The sequence below is a fragment of the Lontra canadensis genome, unplaced genomic scaffold, assembly GCF_010015895.1.
Source record: "Lontra canadensis isolate GAN:19392208 unplaced genomic scaffold, GSC_riverotter_1.0 scaffold22, whole genome shotgun sequence".
Classification (NCBI taxonomy): Eukaryota; Metazoa; Chordata; class Mammalia; order Carnivora; family Mustelidae; genus Lontra; species Lontra canadensis.
In genome coordinates this window covers 19,104,222-19,123,136 of record NW_022631016.1, presented here as the reverse complement: position 1 = coordinate 19,123,136, position 18,915 = coordinate 19,104,222, and the positions used below count along the sequence as shown (strand labels likewise).

At 34.4% G+C, this 18,915-nt stretch overlaps 1 protein-coding gene across 2 annotated transcripts in view; it reads left to right on the top strand.

The window, feature by feature from the left end:
• CDH10 (cadherin 10) overlaps nt 1-18,915 on the top strand; it is a 171,696-nt gene that overhangs the window by 48,341 nt on the left and 104,440 nt on the right. The window contains exons 1-2 of one of the 2 annotated variants that reach the window (XM_032861912.1): nt 5,385-5,412; nt 14,467-14,822. In XM_032861912.1, the coding sequence (XP_032717803.1) occupies nt 14,592-14,822 (231 nt within the window). In that variant the 5' untranslated portion in view covers nt 5,385-5,412; nt 14,467-14,591. Of the gene's footprint in view, nt 1-5,384; nt 5,413-14,466; nt 14,823-18,915 lie in introns of those variants that run through there. The other variant, XM_032861911.1, reaches the window with a different exon arrangement.

Genomic DNA, 18,915 nt, shown 5'->3' with positions numbered 1-18,915 from the left:
CCTACTTCTATTTTTAAAATTAAAATCGGGGATGTCTGGGTGACTCAGCTGGTTAAGCGGCCCACTCTTGATTTTGGCTCAGTGGGTGATCTCAGGGTCCTGGGATCACGCCCCATGTCAGGCTCCATGCTCAGCAGGAAGTCTGCTTGTGGATTCCTTCTCTGCTCTCTTTTTCTCAAATAAATTAATCTAAAAAAGTAAAAATTGAAGTCAGCTCTGGTTTTAGAGTTTTAATATCAAATGAAACTGCTATAATTAGATAAATTATGGAAGTGATCAATGTATTGTGCTTAAAAAGGTGAATGTTCATGTTGACAAAAGAAATCAGGAGAGATCTTGAATGAATATAGGAGACTTCCATTTTAGAAATTAACACTTGAGGTATATGCCTTCTTTGTGACCACTTATTCTCATTCCATAGCTGACTTATGAGAAAAACAAAACAAAACAAAACGTGAAAATTTAATCTACATTGAACTTCTTTTCTATATCCCCTACTTATCTCCCCACCCCCAGGTATTTATGATTCTTTCTTGGTGGTTGTAGGAGGCAGGAAAATAAGTTAAAACTCCTTAAATACAATGCTTATGTTGTATATTTCCTTTGATTATCTCAGTCCATTAAAAGCCATTCATGCACAAGAACACAAACACATACACAAACACACAAAACAATAAAAATATGCTTTTTTCCAAGATGTAGAATTCACGTTTGGAGGAATAATCCAAAAGTTAGGATGTGAGGCCATATACTAAGAATCCCCATGCAGAAATTCAGAATGTATCATGCACACAGAAGGGGTTGTATGCAGAACATCTACCACCCATCTAAGGGAGCTAGGAAATGCTGAGCAATTTGCAGTTGACTTGAGTCAATGTGATTTTATAGATTGTGTCTCAATGGTCCAGAATTTAGATGTACTACTTTGTTTCTGGCACTGATCTTAACTCACTAAATTCTTATTAAAATGATGCATCTTTCTAGTTCCCACAGTGATTGTGGCTGAATATGGGTCAAGTATATAATTTTTTCAGGAACCAGTTGTTTCCTTTAATATCTGAAAGCTTACAAATGTTATTGCCTTCAATAGTGTGGGTTTTTGCGATAGTGACTTTTTTGTATTACACTGGATTTAGTCACTAAATGATTCAGTAAAACAGACATTAAACTATAATACTTTCAAATGGTTAAAAATAATGACAGACAGGTGATGATTCCTCCATTGATGTTTGCACTAAAAAAAAAAAAGTCAAATACACATGCATGGAACAAAACTTTTAAAAATAGGTGGTCGTAAAACTTATCTCATGAAAAACTGAACGCCCTATTTCCATTAGAATTCCAAAAGACATTGCTGAGAATTGACTGGTTGATAGTGATGAGGCCAAGATCAGGGAATGTAAGTTAGTCAGAGTAAAGGACAGAAACTACTATGTATATCTATGTTTTTTAAAGAAAATTTTTAATATTTTTAATTACCTAATTTTCTGTCTTAATTCTAACTTTCCTTCTTAAAACACAATTCTTTAAAAAGAAAGACTGCTACTGAAACTTTGTTCTCAAAGCGACTTGAATTACAAATTTGTACTTAAAATTCAGCATTTCAATGACGTCTTTTTGTTTGTTTTTATAACTTTATTTAATTATTTGAGAGAGAGAGAGAGAGAGAGAGCACAAGGCGAGGAACAGAGGGAGAGAGAGAAAGAGAGAATCTTCAGCAGACTCCTCTGCACTGAACACAGAGCCCAAAATGGGGGCTCGGTTCCACCCTGAGATCATGAGCTAAGCCGAAATCAGCAGTTGGCTGTTTAACCAACGGAGCCACCCAGGCACCCCTGTCAATGATGTTTTAAGTCAAAAACAATCTGTGGAGTTTATATGTCCAAACACATTCTCATTAACATTGTTAATAGATATTCTTTATCCAGTAACTTACTATATATATATGTCCAGATAGTTCATGATCTGTAGTTCACACACTTCTTGCGCTGTCAGATCTCCCACTTCAAGTAGATTCATCTTTTCTGTGCTCAGCAAACTGGAAGCTAGCCAGGATGTCTTCTCGCTAACAGTATTTAAGTGTTAAGTTTTAATCATGATAACATCTCTTCATTATTAAATTATGCAAGACATTTCAGAACAGTGCAAGGGAAATCTGGTGACCTGAGTTATATTTGTGGTTATGACACTATTTGAAACTGAGCACATCGTGTAACATTACTCTTGAAACTGTTTCCATATCCGTCAGATGAAATTATGGGTGAAAAAGTTATTTCTGAAGCTCAGTTCAAAAGTGTTTGATCATATGTTTGCTGCTACGGTCAGGACCAACTTCTCCATTAGGCAGAGTATGTATAGAACTTAGGGTTCCTAGTACTTTTAGGGGAGGAACCCATCAAAATGGGTTTATTTCTTTTAAAATCAGAGGTAAAAATTGAACTTTTAGGTCAAAGACAATGCTTTAATATGTAATATTAATATATGTGTCTTTATATGAATGCCATTATAAAATGTTTGTTATTATTATTATATCGAGGAAAAAGTCCACAAAGGTAAACTACATAGGGCCCATGAAAGTCATAATGAAGCAGGAGAGTGGGACTCTTGCCTCACAGAGTTGAAGAATGAATCTCACAGACAAAGGAGAGTAAGGAAAGTGATGAGAGTTTTATTAAGCTAGGATACCGAAGAAGCTCTCCAGAGTGAGAGAGGTCTCAACAGAGTTGCCTGCGTGGGCCTCCACTGACGGTCTTTTATTTAGAACTGACCGGGAGCTTGTGGCCTTAACAATCTTGTGACATCTTGGTTTGAGTAAGGACTGGTGATAACATCTTTAATGGTTTACTCCCTTTTTAGGGCCTGGTAATTCTTTATTGGTCACAGGTGACTGTTATAACAAGAGCCCAGCTAAGGCAGCATGGTGTGGTTTGTTCCCTTATCTCTGGTTTCCTCATACCTCTGCATTTTTTGGTATTTCTGTGAGCCTGATCCCTTAGCCCTCTACCTGTCACCCCCTACCTAGTCCTGCCTATCAGTCAGTGAGACTCTTCAGATGTATATCAGTGGGTCATATACTTTGGGGATGATTCCCAACATGTATCTTGGGGTGGGGGTGGGGGTAGAAATAAAGGAGGTTTCCAAAGAAATTTTTATGTGTTAGAGTAGACTTACAGGATCCTGGGGATCAGGCTAAGATTGCCTTTTGCCCTTAACAAAGAGTCAGATAAGTCCCTAGGGCAGTGTCTCTCTGCCTATTTCAAGGATTTGTCAATGGGTGATAAATTATAAGGAAGTTTTATTTTATTTACAGTCCTTCTACCTTTGTTTTCCACATCAGTATGGATGGATGGGTGATGTTAGGGCTCCAGGAAATTGAGTCTATGGGTCTCGGGAAGTTAGACTATTGATAAGATTGATTTTTTTTTTCCTTCGGTAAATCACTAAGACATTTGTAAACTGAGGAACACTCCTGTCTTGCAGGACTATAATCCCTGTAAATTATCCATTTGTTTTCCCTTCCCTTAGCTTTAGCTCAGGCAGGAGTGCCTGAGGAGTGTCACACATATCCCACCTGAGGGGTGGGGGAGATTGCGGGGTGTCGGCTTGTGCTTTGTCCTCAGCTTGCCTTCTGCTTCCTCCTTGATAAGACAGACCTGACTGAGAGAAAATTGTGGTTGAACAATCAGATGACTTGGACTCTGCATCTTAACTGGCCTGGACCTAAATTTAGGTTTGAGCTTAGGCATCTGAAGAATTGTGTTGTAAAATCAAAGTGAAGTGTTCCATTTTGTCCATGAACATCCTCCTTGCCCCACCCCCAGAGCTTTGCACATTGTTTTTCCTGTTTGTGACCCATTACATATTCATGACCCATTATTCCAATTCATGGGACACCAGTCCATCCCACTGGGTTGCCAGAACTCGGTTTAACAACCACGCTAGTTTGCATACATCATGCACACATGTATGCACAAGGACACTGTTTCCTCTTCCCTATGTGTCATGTAGGACATGATATTCTGAAGAAAGCTTTCTCAGACCATCCATGTTTGGATTTGGTGCTCATCAACACTTAGTTCTTAGACGGTGAGAATTGTTTCAGCTTTGTTCACATTTGACAGCTTCCATACAGCAAATTGTATGGTGCATAGAAAGTGCTCTATAAACATTGCTGAGAGAACAATTCTGAACCTCAGTGACCCCATCTACATAGTGAAAATTCTAAGCACACTCCACTGAGATTGTGAAAAACAAAACAAAACACACCACATACAGCTATTGGTACAACTAGCATATTAGGGTGCTCATTATAATCTGGTTTAATTTGAACTATTAAATTAAACTACTAAAGTATTAAATTATTAAATTATTAAACTTAATTTGAACTATTAAAGTAAACTATTAAAGTATTAAATTATTTAATTATTTAAACTATTAAACTATTAAAGTATCTACAAATCTCATGCAATGTTTTAGAGTCTAGAGTCTATACTTAAGCATTGATATCTTAAAGACTTAAAAATATGAATAAAAAATAGAAAATAAAGAAATAAACCATATACTGTCTTTTTAGTTCAGTTGAAAACTATGATGAAAGTACTATTTAACATTGAGCCAGGCATTATGAAAAATAGAAAATAAATTACAATCTAGTCCTTTCTGCCCTCAAGAAGATGAAATTAAACACAATGCTATTCCAATTTTATATTTCAGCTACAGATGCATAATTTAGAAGTTAATCCTTTTTTATGTAATGGGCCTCCACATAGAGATAAGATAGGCTATCTACAAATGGGCTTTTTAGTATTGTGCAAATATTGAAGCATAATTAGAATTAAAAATTAGTGCTGATAAAATTGTCTGCTTCTTTTATTTAAGCCTGACTGTCTCATAAATGCATGCCAGTAAAGATCTGTCTTATGATTACTGTGCTTATCCACATGTAATAACTATATTTATAAATGAAGTAGATATTTTATGACCGATAATGTATCTCCACATTTGTACTTTTGAATAATTTTACAAGTTAATGTCATGTCTTTCTGCACTTTTAGGTTGAACAGCAAGAACACAGTTTTCTGTTGGTTGACCCCAATTTCATGCCTTTGCTATAAATTCACATAGTAGAACCACAGTGAAGTGCGTAGTGATTGTTTGCATGTTATTTATTAGTACATGCACAGGTCTTCACATAAATAACTTCGAAAGGAAGTTATCTTTAAGTGTTGTTTTTTTTTTTTTTTCTTCTAGCTATGGAAATTTTTGCTTGATGACCTACAAAGAATGCATTATATGAGGAATTGTGCCCTCTCTTGGGAAGGAATTCCTAACAAAACTCTCAAGCCTTCTCTCCCCATCTTTTCATTTATTGTTTTTCAGAAGCAGTTCAAGTCCTGGATCAAAGAAAATTGGGTAGCAGATGGCTTTTCTCCTAACATCTTTAAGTCACCCTGAGAGCATTCTTGCTACCAATTTCCACATAGTGAAACAAATCCTAGCTACAATAGAATGAGACTTCCAGGAAGCAGCAGGTGTAATGTCACAGCTGTATTAGCACTGCTAACTTGAGTGAAGATCACGTTACCTCTGGGACTGTCACTTGCTACTGAAGTTAAAAAGGCTGCAGAGAGCAAAGCAAGAACTCTTGGGTGCTATATTTTTTTTAGCTTATTAGCGGGGACCTTAGAGAAAATGGCCACACCAACTTATATATCTCACTAAACAATGCTCTCTTGACTCCTGCCACATGCTCTATCCACACACTGCCCTAAATTTATGTGCATCCTATCTGGTTTTACTAATTATCACGTTAAAATGTTAGCACGTAGTAGAGAAGTGTATTGCTGGTTTGTGTGCAGGTCACATTCCTGGGGAATAAAATTAATTTCAAATGGTTTTGCTTGAAGGGGAATTTTAATCTGAGGAGAATAGCAAGGAATCGAGCTTCTTGGAATTCTGTCTGCATTGGTAAAAATCCTAGCAATGTTTGATAGTTTATCTGATACTAGCAAACCTTTGTGTTACGTATTTCATTCAAAAAGGATATATTGATTTCCAATTCGACTAATGTTATGTGTGAATTCTGTGATGTTATGTTTAAATAGGATGTGAGTATAAAATGCTCTAAAGGGCCCTTGATACGTTGTTGTGTTTTTTTTTTTAGAAAAATAAACCAAGTTTCCTTCTCATTGAAATGTTTTTGAAAGAACAATAATATTCAGTCCAGTTCCAAAAATGTTTAATACTTTGTGCAGTCCCTTTATTTTAACTTGTGATTCAAGACATGAGACCCTGTTTTAAACTTACAGTCTAAACAGAGATACATATGCAGACACATACTTAAGATAGAGTGATAAATATTCAACGTAGAATTATGCATTTCCTGTGACATTAGAGCACAGTAGGTAACGTGTAATGAACTCTTGGAAAATATGATCAAGCATATGGACTCGTATTATTTGAATCCTTAGTGTAGTACTTTGATTCAATTATCTCACATAGTGCTTTATACTAGATGCATAAAATGGTATCAGCTGCATAAAAAGGAAATATTTAGTATGCACTGGCTCATTTAAATTGTATAAACACACCTGAAAAATGTTCCTTTAGTTCTCGATCTTGAAATGTCATTAGGCTGTATTGGTGCTATGAAACTCTAAAAGGATTAAAATTGTTCATCCATAGAGGCTTGGATTTGGTGTTAATAATCTTTAGGATTTTCTATTATGATTATAAATGACAAAATTAAAGAAAAATTTAAAAGCTAGTACATTAAGATCTTAATCAACATACTCAACTGACTGAAGAATAACTAATTCCTTTTATTAGCCAAGGATGGATTATAGCTTAATTGATCATCTGTGATGTGTGGAGACCTAATTAATAATTGAGATGTGTCAAAATGTCTATTATACTATATTCTATAATCTGCCATTCTTGGCTTACTATTTATAAATAAAATTAGCATATTTTAGAGAAAACAATGGTTTTGATAAATATGTCAGAAGAATAATGAAAACTCTCTGGTTGTAAAAATGAAATAAAATTCAGACAAAGATTTGAAGGTGTACATATAAGGGAAAACAATTTCTAGTATGAGCAGATTAATTATTGTAGTGCGCTGACTTGAATCAAACAGTTTCTTCTGATTAAAAAAGAATCTGGAAAAAAGCTGATTATTTGGAAATAATAATGATCTTCCTGTAGTCACCTTATATTGTATTTTCCCATCATTGTAACATGCTACATTAAACAGGAAAAAGTCATGAACGTGTTCTGAAGATGATTTAGGTTTAGAGAGGTCTTTGGGTTTTTCTGTTCAAAGTCTGTGGTCCAGCCTCATTGGCATTACTGGGGAGCTTGTTAGAAATGCAGAAGCTTGTGCTCCACCCAGACTTACTAAATGAGAACACTGACATCTAACCAGAGTCCTAGGAGATGTGAATTTACATCAAATGTTGCCAAGCACTGATCTAAAGGAATGACAGGAATGCAGAATGCTAAGAGATGGTTCAAAAATTTTTAAACTTCATGTGATATTCATACTAAGTGATTTTTGAGATTAAAATAAGGTACTGTGGTGTTGAAAAGATTTCTTGAAAATAAATTTGTTAACTGGAAATGAATATAGAATTTCATTAATTTTTAACATTTTCATATCAGGAAATAGTTTAACGGTTGTCTCAACACACTTAATTGCTTCTAATTATAATTCTGTTTACAATTTCAAACTAGTATCACTCCCTTATATTATATTTTCATATTCTAAAATTTAGCTTTTATTTTTCACCATAAGTAATCTAACCTATTCAGAAAAACTCTTACATTTATTGCTTAATTCAAGAATGTTCGGTTATGCATGTAACAATTCACTAGTGAGGGAAATTCAACAGACTATAAATATCTAGACATGATTTGGAATTATGTATTAGTGAGGGAGTAGTTTATGTATGTAAAAAGTTACATGTCAGACTTTAAATGAAATAAACAATTGGAAATAATGTAATATATTTTTAAAAAAAAAATATCACCTGGTTCCAGACATTACAATGAACTGTAAAGTTCAGATGTTATCTTCCCGGTAGTTAGACATGTTAAAAATTTTAATTGATTTGAGTCTTGGTGAAGTGGGTTTTGGAAAATTAATTTAGCTAACACCCTGTAGGATATATTACAAAGTAAAAAAGATGAAGGTTAAGAAAATTTGTTAGTTTGATAGTATACCCTTTCTGCATGAAATAATGATGATTTAAATAGTGTGTTGGCATAGGGCGCCTGGGAGGCTCAGTGGGTTAAGCCTCTGCCTTCAGCTCAGGTCATGATCTCAGGGTCCTGGGACTGAAGCCTGTGGGGAGCCTGCTTCCCCCCCCCACCCCTCTCTGCCTGCCTCTCTGCCTACTTGAGATTTCTCTCTGTGTCAAATAAATAAATAAAATCTTAAAAAAACTATTTAAATAGTGTGCTGGCACATAGTATGGGGGTGGAAGAGCTGACAGCCAGGAAGAAAAAACAAAAGCAAGAGTGTATATTGACAGACCATGTTGGAGCTATACTTGATTTAATGAAAGTGTCAAAGATGCTCTGTATTTTGAACCAGGTTAGTGGAAGAGTAATTATTTGTGGCATCTATAATGAAGGAGCAATATTTTGAAAATGCTAATAACTGGGCTTGTAGCTACAAAGAACATACCTAGGAAGAATTAACATTGGGCAAATTAACTGTTGGTTTGTTTCCTATAATTTCCTATTTTTATTTTGTGTGTGTGTTTATAAGTTCTTTTTTTTTTTTCTTACAGTATTTTTAGGTTTCTAAGAAATTTAAGATGAAGGTACAGAGATTCTTCAAATACCCACTGCCACCACACATTCATAGCCTCTCCCATTCTCAACATCACTTACCTGTATGGTGGTTTGGGTTTTTTTTGTTTGTTTGTTTGTTGTTGTTTTTTTTGTTTTTTGTTTTTTGTTTTTTTTTTTACCAAAAATGTCCTTGGACATTAAACCATGTCCAATCTACTAATAAGCCTATCAAAGTCCTTTTTAATTTGCAGTACAGTGTTTTTTATCTCTTCTATTTCATTTTAGTCCTTAGGATTTCTATCTCTCTGCTTACATTACCCACCTGTTCTTGTATGCTATCTGCTTCATGCATCAGAACACCTAACATGTTAATCATAGTTGCTTTAAATTCCAACTCTGCCATGTCTGATTCTGATGCTTGCTATGTCCCTTCAGTTTGTGATTCTTTGCCTTTTTGCCTGCTTTATAATTATTTTTGGTCCTAAGTGGACACATACGGGGAAATGGAACTGCTATAAATAGTCCTATAGTAATGCGATGGGTTACGTGCAGGGTCAGGGGAAGCCTACTATAGCCTGTGGTTAGTACTCTCACTTAGTGAGCCTGTGAGCCTATGCCCTTGTATTGTGAACTTCACAAACATTTCTCATTTTTTTTCCTTCTGTAGGTGAAACGTGATGACTAGATAGAACTGAACCATATATTTCCCTTCCCCCAGGTCAATTAGGCTTTGATAATACTCCAGTAAATTAGGCTCTGGTTAACTAGTTTCACCTGAGGGCAGACCTTGTTAGGAAAAGAATGATCTAGGCATTTCAAAATGTTTTCTGCTCCTCCAGTTGAAAACATAGGGGATTTTTCCCAGATTTTACTGTAGGAAACTGGTCAAGCTGCTGCAGGTAAATCTCGTAATATTGAGGAGACCCGCCCCCATCCCTAGATGGCCCTGGAGGTTTTCAGTTTTAGAGTTGTGTGCCGTAAGCCTCCAGTAATTTGTCAGTTACAGTTCAGGTTTCCTGTATAATTACTGGTTCCAAAATGGTTTCTGCTCTTGAGTCTTTGCTGCTAAGTCTTGTTTCCTTTATTCATCCGTCTGTCTCTCCAATCTCAGGAGTATGAGTTTGCCCAGAGTCCTCCTGTGGATCTCACGGATCCAGAAGAGTTGATTTTTCAGTCTGTTCAGCTTTGTGTTGTTACGTTGGAGTGGTAACCTCAGGCTCCTTACTTGTGGAACAAAAAAGATTATTCTTTTTGATTGCTAAGTAACATTCTTTTGTACGGAAATACTATAATTTGCTTATCCATTCACCTGTAATGTTTGGTTTGTTTCTAGGTTTTTTGCTATTACCCATAAATTTCTATATACCTTCATATACAATGTTTTAAAGATCTATTTATTTATTTGAGAGGGGGGAGGGGCAGAGGGAGAGAATATTTGAGGGGACTCCCCACTGAGCTTGGAGCCCATCCTGGGGTGGGGGTTGGGGACTAGATCTCACAACCCATGAGGTCATGACCGAAACCAAAACCAAAAGTCGGACACTCAACTGACCTGAACCACCCAGGTTTTAGATGAGCACATACTTTCATTCCTCTTTTATAAATATCTGGGGGCAGACCAGATTATATTGTAGATGTATTTTTATGATTTAAGAATCTGCCAATCCTATTCCTGTGTAACAATTTAGCACAAACTGAGTGGCTTACCTCAACATAGATGTATCTATTGCATATCTAGAGGTGAAAGTCTAAAATTAAGTTGTCCAAGGGGCTATGCTCCATCTGGAGACTCTTAGGAGAATCCACAGGTTTCTTTTTTTTTTTTTTTTTAGCTTCTAGGCTTCTTGCATTCTGGCTACTGCCCTCTTGATCAAGACACTGACCTCTTCTTTGATCTTATCTCCTGCTCTTGACCCTGATCCTCCCGCCTTCCTCTTACAAGGATCCTTATGATACAACGATCCCACCTGAATAATCAGAGGACTCTGCTGAATCTCTACAACCTTGCAGTTACTACCATCTGCAAAGTCCCTTTCACCTTACAAAGTAATATATTCACAGGTTCCACAGGTTCCAGGGATTAGAATGTGAATATCTTTGAGGGGCCATTATTCAACCTACCACTTTATCTGCCAAGGACATTGTACTATTTTACATTCCCATGAGTAGTGTAGAATAGTTCTACTTTCTCCACATCCTCACTAACACTTGTTAATAGTTAATCATTTTAGTTTGCTTTTCTTAAATAATGAACAATGTTGGATATATTTTCATGTACTTTTTGTTTTTTATGTTTTTAGGTAAAGTATCAGCTTAGCTTTTTTCCCCATTTATTTATTGGGCTTTGTGCTTTTATTCTTGGATTTTGAGCATTCTTCGTATATTCTAGATATACCTATAGTCAATTATGATTTGCAATCTGTTATTAAATATTTCTGGCTTTTCCCCCCTAAAATATATTTTAGACATATTTTAATGATCTTAAATCAGTATTAAATAATGAATTTTATCATGTTCAACCTCATCACGTTGTATATGTTAAACATGTACAACTTTTTGCATCTCAGTCATACCTCAAGAAAGTGGTTTAAAAATAAAAATAATATAGCAACAAAAACATGAAAATATTAGTGTTATATTTCACAAAAAATGAGCAATATTTGTATACTGAAATCTAGAAAACATTACTGAGATGAACTCATCAATATAGAGATATACAGGGTTTATAGGTCAGAAGAATCATGTTGCTATGATGTCTGTTTTCCCCAAATTCATCTAAAGATTCAATGCAATCCCCATCAAAATCCCCACAGGCTTTTATATAAAAATTTCAAGGTAATTATGATTTTTTAAAGATTTTATTTATTTAGTTGCAAGAGAGAGAGCATGAGTACGGGCATGGGCAGAGGGTGAGGGAGAAGCAGACTTCTGGTGAGCAGGGAGCCCAGAGTGGGGCTTGATCCCAGGACCCCAAGATGATAACCCAAGCCAAAGACAGACGTTCAACTGTTTAACTGACTGAGCCACCCAGGTGCCCTCAGGTAATTACAAAATTTAAATATAAAAGGCAAAACAACTAAAATAACAAGTACACACACACACACACACACACACACACACACACATTAAAAGAGGGGCAAATTTGAAGCACTAACATTATCTGATTTCAAGATTTATAAATTACAGTAATCTGTGTGGCTCAGTCAGTTGAGTTTTTAGGCTCAGGTCATGATCCCAGGGCCCCATCAGCTTCTCCCTCTCCCTCAGCTACTTCCCCTGCTTGTGCTCTCTCTCACAGATAAATAAATAAAATCTTTAAAAAAACAAATTACAGTAATCAAGAATAGTATGCTATTGATATAAAGTTGGGCAAATAGATGAATGTAATGAACTAGAAAGCCTAAAAATAGACCCACACCTACGTAGACATACTGATTTTTGACTAAACCACAGAGGCGATTCAGTGGAGAAAGAATGGACTTTTCAACAAATGGAGCCTCCAGTAACTGGATATTCATAAACCAAACGAAGAACTTCAATTCATATCTCACACCATATACAAAACTTGATTTAAGTTGGATCATAGACTTAAATGTAGCAACTAAGACTATAAAACTTTGAAAAGAGAACATAAGAGATAAATTTTCTTGACCGTAAGTTAGGCAAAAATTTTAGATAGGGGACCCAAAGCCCAATGTACTGAAGAAAAAAAGTTCATAAATCAAAATAATCAAAATTAAAAACTGTTGTTTTTTAAAATTTTACTTAATCTTGTTATTGTTTGAAATGGCTTTATCAAATGATATTTATGTATAATATATTTTAAACATATTTTAATGATATTAAATCAGTATTAAATAATGCATTTCATGATAGACCCTTCAGGCATTCAAAGATAGAAACTAGAGCAATGATGAAAAAAAAAAAGATCCCATTCCTATGTGGAACTCCAATTATTTACCCACAGCTTTTATAGGTAGCCTCTCCACCTACTCCTTCCCCAAAATATTGGTGCTTAAGCTTTTAAAATTATAGATAATGTTATAATTGCATTAAGAATGTTCACCAGTATATCGTATAGTTGTTGAGATTTTTTTTTAATGAATAAAAGAGAGATGAGAATGATTGTTGCCTCAATAAATGTTAAAGCTTTGACAGAAAAGTGTAGGTAGTCTGAATGACACACTTTCTTCCAACTCTTAGGAGCAGTGTATGTTTCTGGAGAATACCACCTATCGTGCCCCATTATATAAAAAAACAGACATTGCTTTGGTAAATGTTCCTCTTACTTAGAATCCAATCAATTTAAGTTTCTGTAAAGTCAGTGCTTCATAATGTAAAATCATTTTATGTGTCAGATAATTTCTATACTCAAAGTGTAGCATGACATGTCGTTGCTTTAATAGTTTACATCTGTCCTGTCGAATGTTCCCCATGCTGTCAAGAGCTCCACTGTCATTTAATACACTCAAGGGAAATACTACTTCACCATTTATCTTATTTGTAAAAGCATGTTTGCATTAACCTTTAAATCTTCTTAATAAAACAAAACCAAAAAAAGTAAACAGATTGCTTACAGATCATCGTGGATGAGAGCATAAATGTCAGTGCCTATTCTGGATCCTTAGAATATGTTGCCATGTTAGAGAAGAGGAATTCAAGCCTTTTGGTCCCCAAATCACTTTTTTATAACAAATATTTTATCATGTGCTGAAATAAAATTCATGCCTAACAGAAAACAAACAAAAACAATCTATAGAGAAGATTTTGAAATAAAAATAATAATGTTAGGATTGGCAATAATGTAAATGAAGAATAAAATAACTATGATTTCAAAATGTGTGTTTCCACACATAATATAGAGGTATAGCCATTTAGAAAAGGGGATGGTACTTATATTTTTGAGTCAACTTACAGTGTATTCATTCATTCAATTCAAATGTTTATTGATCATCTTTGTGCAAGAGTCTGTTGAAGACACTTATTACAGTAGCAAAACAACCCATGTGATTATAGCAGGGAGACAGAATATATCCCCAATCAATAAATAAAGCACTTGTAGTATATTTCTGTGTATGGAATATGACAGGAGGTTTCAAGAAATTCCTGAAGGAGGCAGGAAATAGAAATACAGTAGCAAAATAAAACCAAATAAAATCACATGCCCCTACCTCTACTTCCAAACTTTCTCCCTCACCCCTGTCTAAAATAAATAAATAAATAAATATATAAAAATTTAAATACCCTTGCATTGCACAACAGATGCATGTTTTCTATAGTTTTTTAAGTCACTATTTTGTTTTCAGTGTTTTAATTTATGTAAAGTTACTCTGAAAAAATTGGCATGCAAAATTAACGACATCTCCACTTTATATTGGTATTATAATTCCTGAAAACAGTTATGACAAAAGACAAAATAAATGAAAGCCTAATATGTCCCTTCCTTAGAATTTGCTTGAAAGAAGTTATTTACCGTTATCTTTTCTTAAATTTAAGATGATACAAGACAAGTAACATCTCCCAAAAACTACTCAGTATTTTATATAAAAGAGGGAAAGTAAATATTTTGGTTGCTATTAGTTAATCTTTATCACTTTAAGGTTGAAGTGACAGGTAACATTCAAAATGTTGTCCACTGACTTTTTTTATTTGTTTGTTTGTTTGAAGCTTTTGGAAACATGTCCAAAACGTTGATGAGATGTTGGAAACCAGTTGAAACACAGTAAAATTCAACCCAATAAAATAAGACTGCTTTCTCTTCATCCACGTTGGAAGTTTTCAAGAAGTGAACTATGACAATATATCAATTTTTGGTACTATTTCTACTCTGGGTATGCCTGCCACATTTCTGTTCTCCAGAGATAATGTTCAGAAGGACTCCTGTGCCCCAGAAAAGAATTTTAGGTGCACGGGTGCCTAGGAGTGATGGCAAAATTCTGCATCGTCAAAAACGTGGTTGGATGTGGAATCAATTTTTCTTACTGGAGGAATATACAGGATCTGATTATCAATATGTGGGCAAGGTAAGTCTGCATTGAAATGGCAAATATTTAAATTCTTTTTTTATTGTGTCTTAGGAAAATTTGAGGGTTTTAAAATCATCATTCTCATGAATTTGATTCTCTAATCCTCAATTATTGTTTATAGAATAGAAATTATAATCTGAGAAACTAGAGGATACATAAATATAGCATGCTAGAATTAATTCTGTCCATTTCCTTATGGACTAAAGAAGTACTAAAAATTGCACTTTTAGAATTTGTAGTTAGATATCAATGATAGTGAGAAAACTATATGTCGATGTAGCCATTTAAAATGACTATATTTCACACTTCTCTTGATTTCAGCGAGGAAGAAAAGACATTTAGGAATTGTTTAATATTCTACAGAATGAAAAAGCAAATGTCATTAAAAGTATGACCAATGCCCCCCAAAATAGCTTTTTTATAAGGAAACTTATTTCAGATATGAGTATTATTTTTTTTTCTCAAGTGTCACTATGGGCACATTTATATAAAGGAAAAATAAGTAGAAGACAAGCAGGTAGAAGTAGCTTACCTATTGTGATATGTGCACAGAGACAAGTTTTCATCTTATTCAATTATAAAAATTAGTGAGGAAAATTAGTTGTGGTCGGGAGTGGAATGAAAAATAACAATGGATGCTTCTATATACTACATTGTATTCATTTTCAGTTTTCTTTTTTGGCTCTCTCTGAATGTCCTAGAAGTTAGATAATGTCTTAAGAAAGAATTCATGTCCATAGTCATGGTTACTTTTATGGACCATATGAAAATATATCAAAGAAAACAGAAAAATACACTAGCAAAATGAAATCAAATACAGTCACATGTTAACACATCATTTATTAACACTGTAAAAGTATGATCTATTACCATGAAGAAGAACTTTGTATTAACCTAAACTTTAATGGCTTTGTTCAAATAATTAAAATTGTGCTAAAAGTTTTTATCCTCTAAGAAAAACTACTTTTAAACTATTTTTAAAAACAATTTTGAAAGTATTTTTCATTGATTTTAAAACACTTGAATATGTTTTTTCATGTTCTAATTATTTCAGTCCTTTTTAAATGTCTGGCAATATGACAAAGATGACATTAAATGTTAAATGTTACGTTAACTAGAAGGAGAAGGAAAAGCACCAGCAATGTGACAATCTTATGAGAAAGGCCATCATAGCCAGACTTATCACAGGTCCCATCTGACAGGATGCCTAAAATGAGAGGGCTAAGGTACATTTTATGGTTGCTATGATAGGCAACTTTAAGTTTATGAAAACAATAATGTGAAAACGTAGTAACATAAATCTAGACCAAAGAAGCTATAAAGTAAATAGTTTCCTTTGGTTCTTCATGAACATAGGACTTACTTGGCATATTTGCATGTGTTTTCCATCATCCAGTTCATTTTCATGAGGATTTAGTAAGTGTTGATAAATTACCATTACATTATACACTCTCACATGACAGTCAGGTGACTTATGTCCTTTCATTTCTTCTCTCCCAGAAGAATGTCAACACCTTGAGATCAAAGACCTTTGCTTCATACTTCACTTTCTCTCTAGCTCTTTGAGTAGAGCTTAATATTTAGTTGGTTGAATTGATCTGAGTTGCACTGAATTGAATTCCCAGGATCATATGGTACTACTTGGCTCTTCGTTGGGGAAAACTAGTCTAGAATTTAAGTCCCTGTGGGCAATTAAAGCTGGTAAATACTTGAGATATATGCATCTTGATACACAACCCAAATTTTATTCTTCCTTGCTCTGCTTGATAAAAGCAAGTTAAAGACCTTAATTTAGATATAAACATACAGATCTGTATATGTCAAAAAGGCAATGTACAATACTATAATAAACATACATTAAAATGAATATAAAAAATTCAATTCCCCTAAATATTCTTTCTAACAGTACTTATAATATATTTATTATATATTCATTCTTTCTTTCAGAAATTTCACTGCCAGTTTTTACTACCTTTAAAGTAGGAATGTAATACTAATGCTAAAGTGATTCAGTGTCTAACTAGGTTAGTTTAGATGTAGTAGTAATGCATGTTCTAATTATTTGACATATGGGAAGACGATAGACACCCCATTGTAGTGGGGAATATTTGAGGAACTCAGAATAAGAAGAGAGAAGAATTATACTGATGGAGTGAAGACAAGACTGAAAGCACATATGTGAAAAGAAAGAACATTTTTTTAAATACTAAACAATCTGGGGCACCTGGGTGGCTCAGTCAGTTAAGCATCTGCCTTTGGCTCAGGCTCAGGTAGGTCATGATCCCAGGGTCCTGGGATCAAGCCACATCAGGATCCCTGCACAACAGGGATCCTGCTTCTCCCTCTCCTACTCCCCCTGTTTGTGCACACACTTTCTTTCTCTCTGTCAAATAAATAAGTAATCTTAAAAAATATATATTATACAATTTGACAACCAAATCCTATAAAGAATGGATGGCATATAATTTCTCATATAAAAGCCCATTACTACTTAAGGGGTTAAAACAGGGAAAAACCAATTGTTTCTCTCTGGGTAAAAGCAGAGGGAAGCTTAGGAAAAGCATGTAACCAACAGTCAGAGGAACTGAGATGTAACTTCATTTCTACCACTGTTTGTCTCAGAGTGATTAAGAAACCAAGCCAACCAAATCCAAAAATGAACTCAAAGCATTTCATCGTTCAGCTTTCAATGATCAAAATTTTCTTCTACATCATTCAGTCAAATGCACTTTAAACCAAAATATATTTGTTGTAAGTATTTTTACTTTTTATTTTCAGTGAGATAATCACAAAATTGTCTTTACCTTCCATAGCAAGGGGTTTAAAACTTGAACTTCAAGTAATCTACTTCGTGTACTATATTGCTTTCATTTTGCAACCTTCTATAGTTGTATTGCTGTTTTCCAACTTAATATTTGAAAAACATTGTGATTATAAATTATTTTTATTAGTTTAAGCACAACTTATAATCACAGCTTCTTATGGTCTGATTCAGTTGCTCTGGACAAATAATTTTGAATCTCTAGTTTTTAAATATTCAAATAAAATAAATAATGACATTAAACTAGATACTCTTGAATTTACTTTAAGCTGTAACAGATATATAGTTTTAAGAGAAATACTAATTTTATTTACTGCAAAAATTTTGTCTGCATTTTATATAATTATTCTTAAATGGAGAAGAGCATGTTAAAATTAGATTTTTAATCAAAACCAGATACAGAGAAAAATCCCCAAACACCAAAAATTTAATAACGTACTTGGTAACAATAAACCTGATTCTGAGTCAGCATAGTTAGTAAGGCAATTCACTCCCGGAAGTGAAAACACAATAATACTTTAAAAGTAATTAGAGTAACTGCCTACATTTCTTGATTTAATGAAAACAACCAGGTGGTGGCAGGTGAGGAGGGTGTGACTGGCATCTAGTTGGCAGAATCCAAGGTTACTGCTGAAAAATCCTTCAATGCACAGGACAGACCTCCATAGAATTTTCTAGTTTGAAACGTAAATAGTGACAAGATGGAGAAATCCTGTCCTAGTTTGCCAGTCATTTACATTTTCCTAAACAGCTCAATTTTTATTTTAGTTCTTTCTGGGTTCCTGCTTCTGGACCTACTCTCAGTTATAATTTTATTTCTTCCTTCCAGAGTTGCCATGAGTATTTGCTTTGTGAAACTTAGATTTCTTTCATGGTCTCCTCTCCTTCATGTCCTATCTAATCCTTAGGCACACATTTGGCTCCAGCTTCTTGATCATTCTTCTCCATAGACTTGTGGGCTCCACAAACCTACTAGGGATAAAGTATGCATTCATTATTTCAATAAATGTGTAGAAGGCATACTTCTCATGTACTCCTACTCTGTTACTGAGTACATGATGGCAAAAATAAGATTTCTCTGCTCACCAAGTATCCGTCTTTCAGAGAAGAGAAAATAATAAAGCTGACAGCATTTTATGGGGTCTTTTAATCTCTAATAAAGCAAAGAACCCAAAAGCCAAGAACAGAAAAATTAGTACCAAATATCGCCATGTTCTATGTCTGCAGGACTTGTAAGTAAAGTGGAAATAAAACAGTTTTGGGATTTAC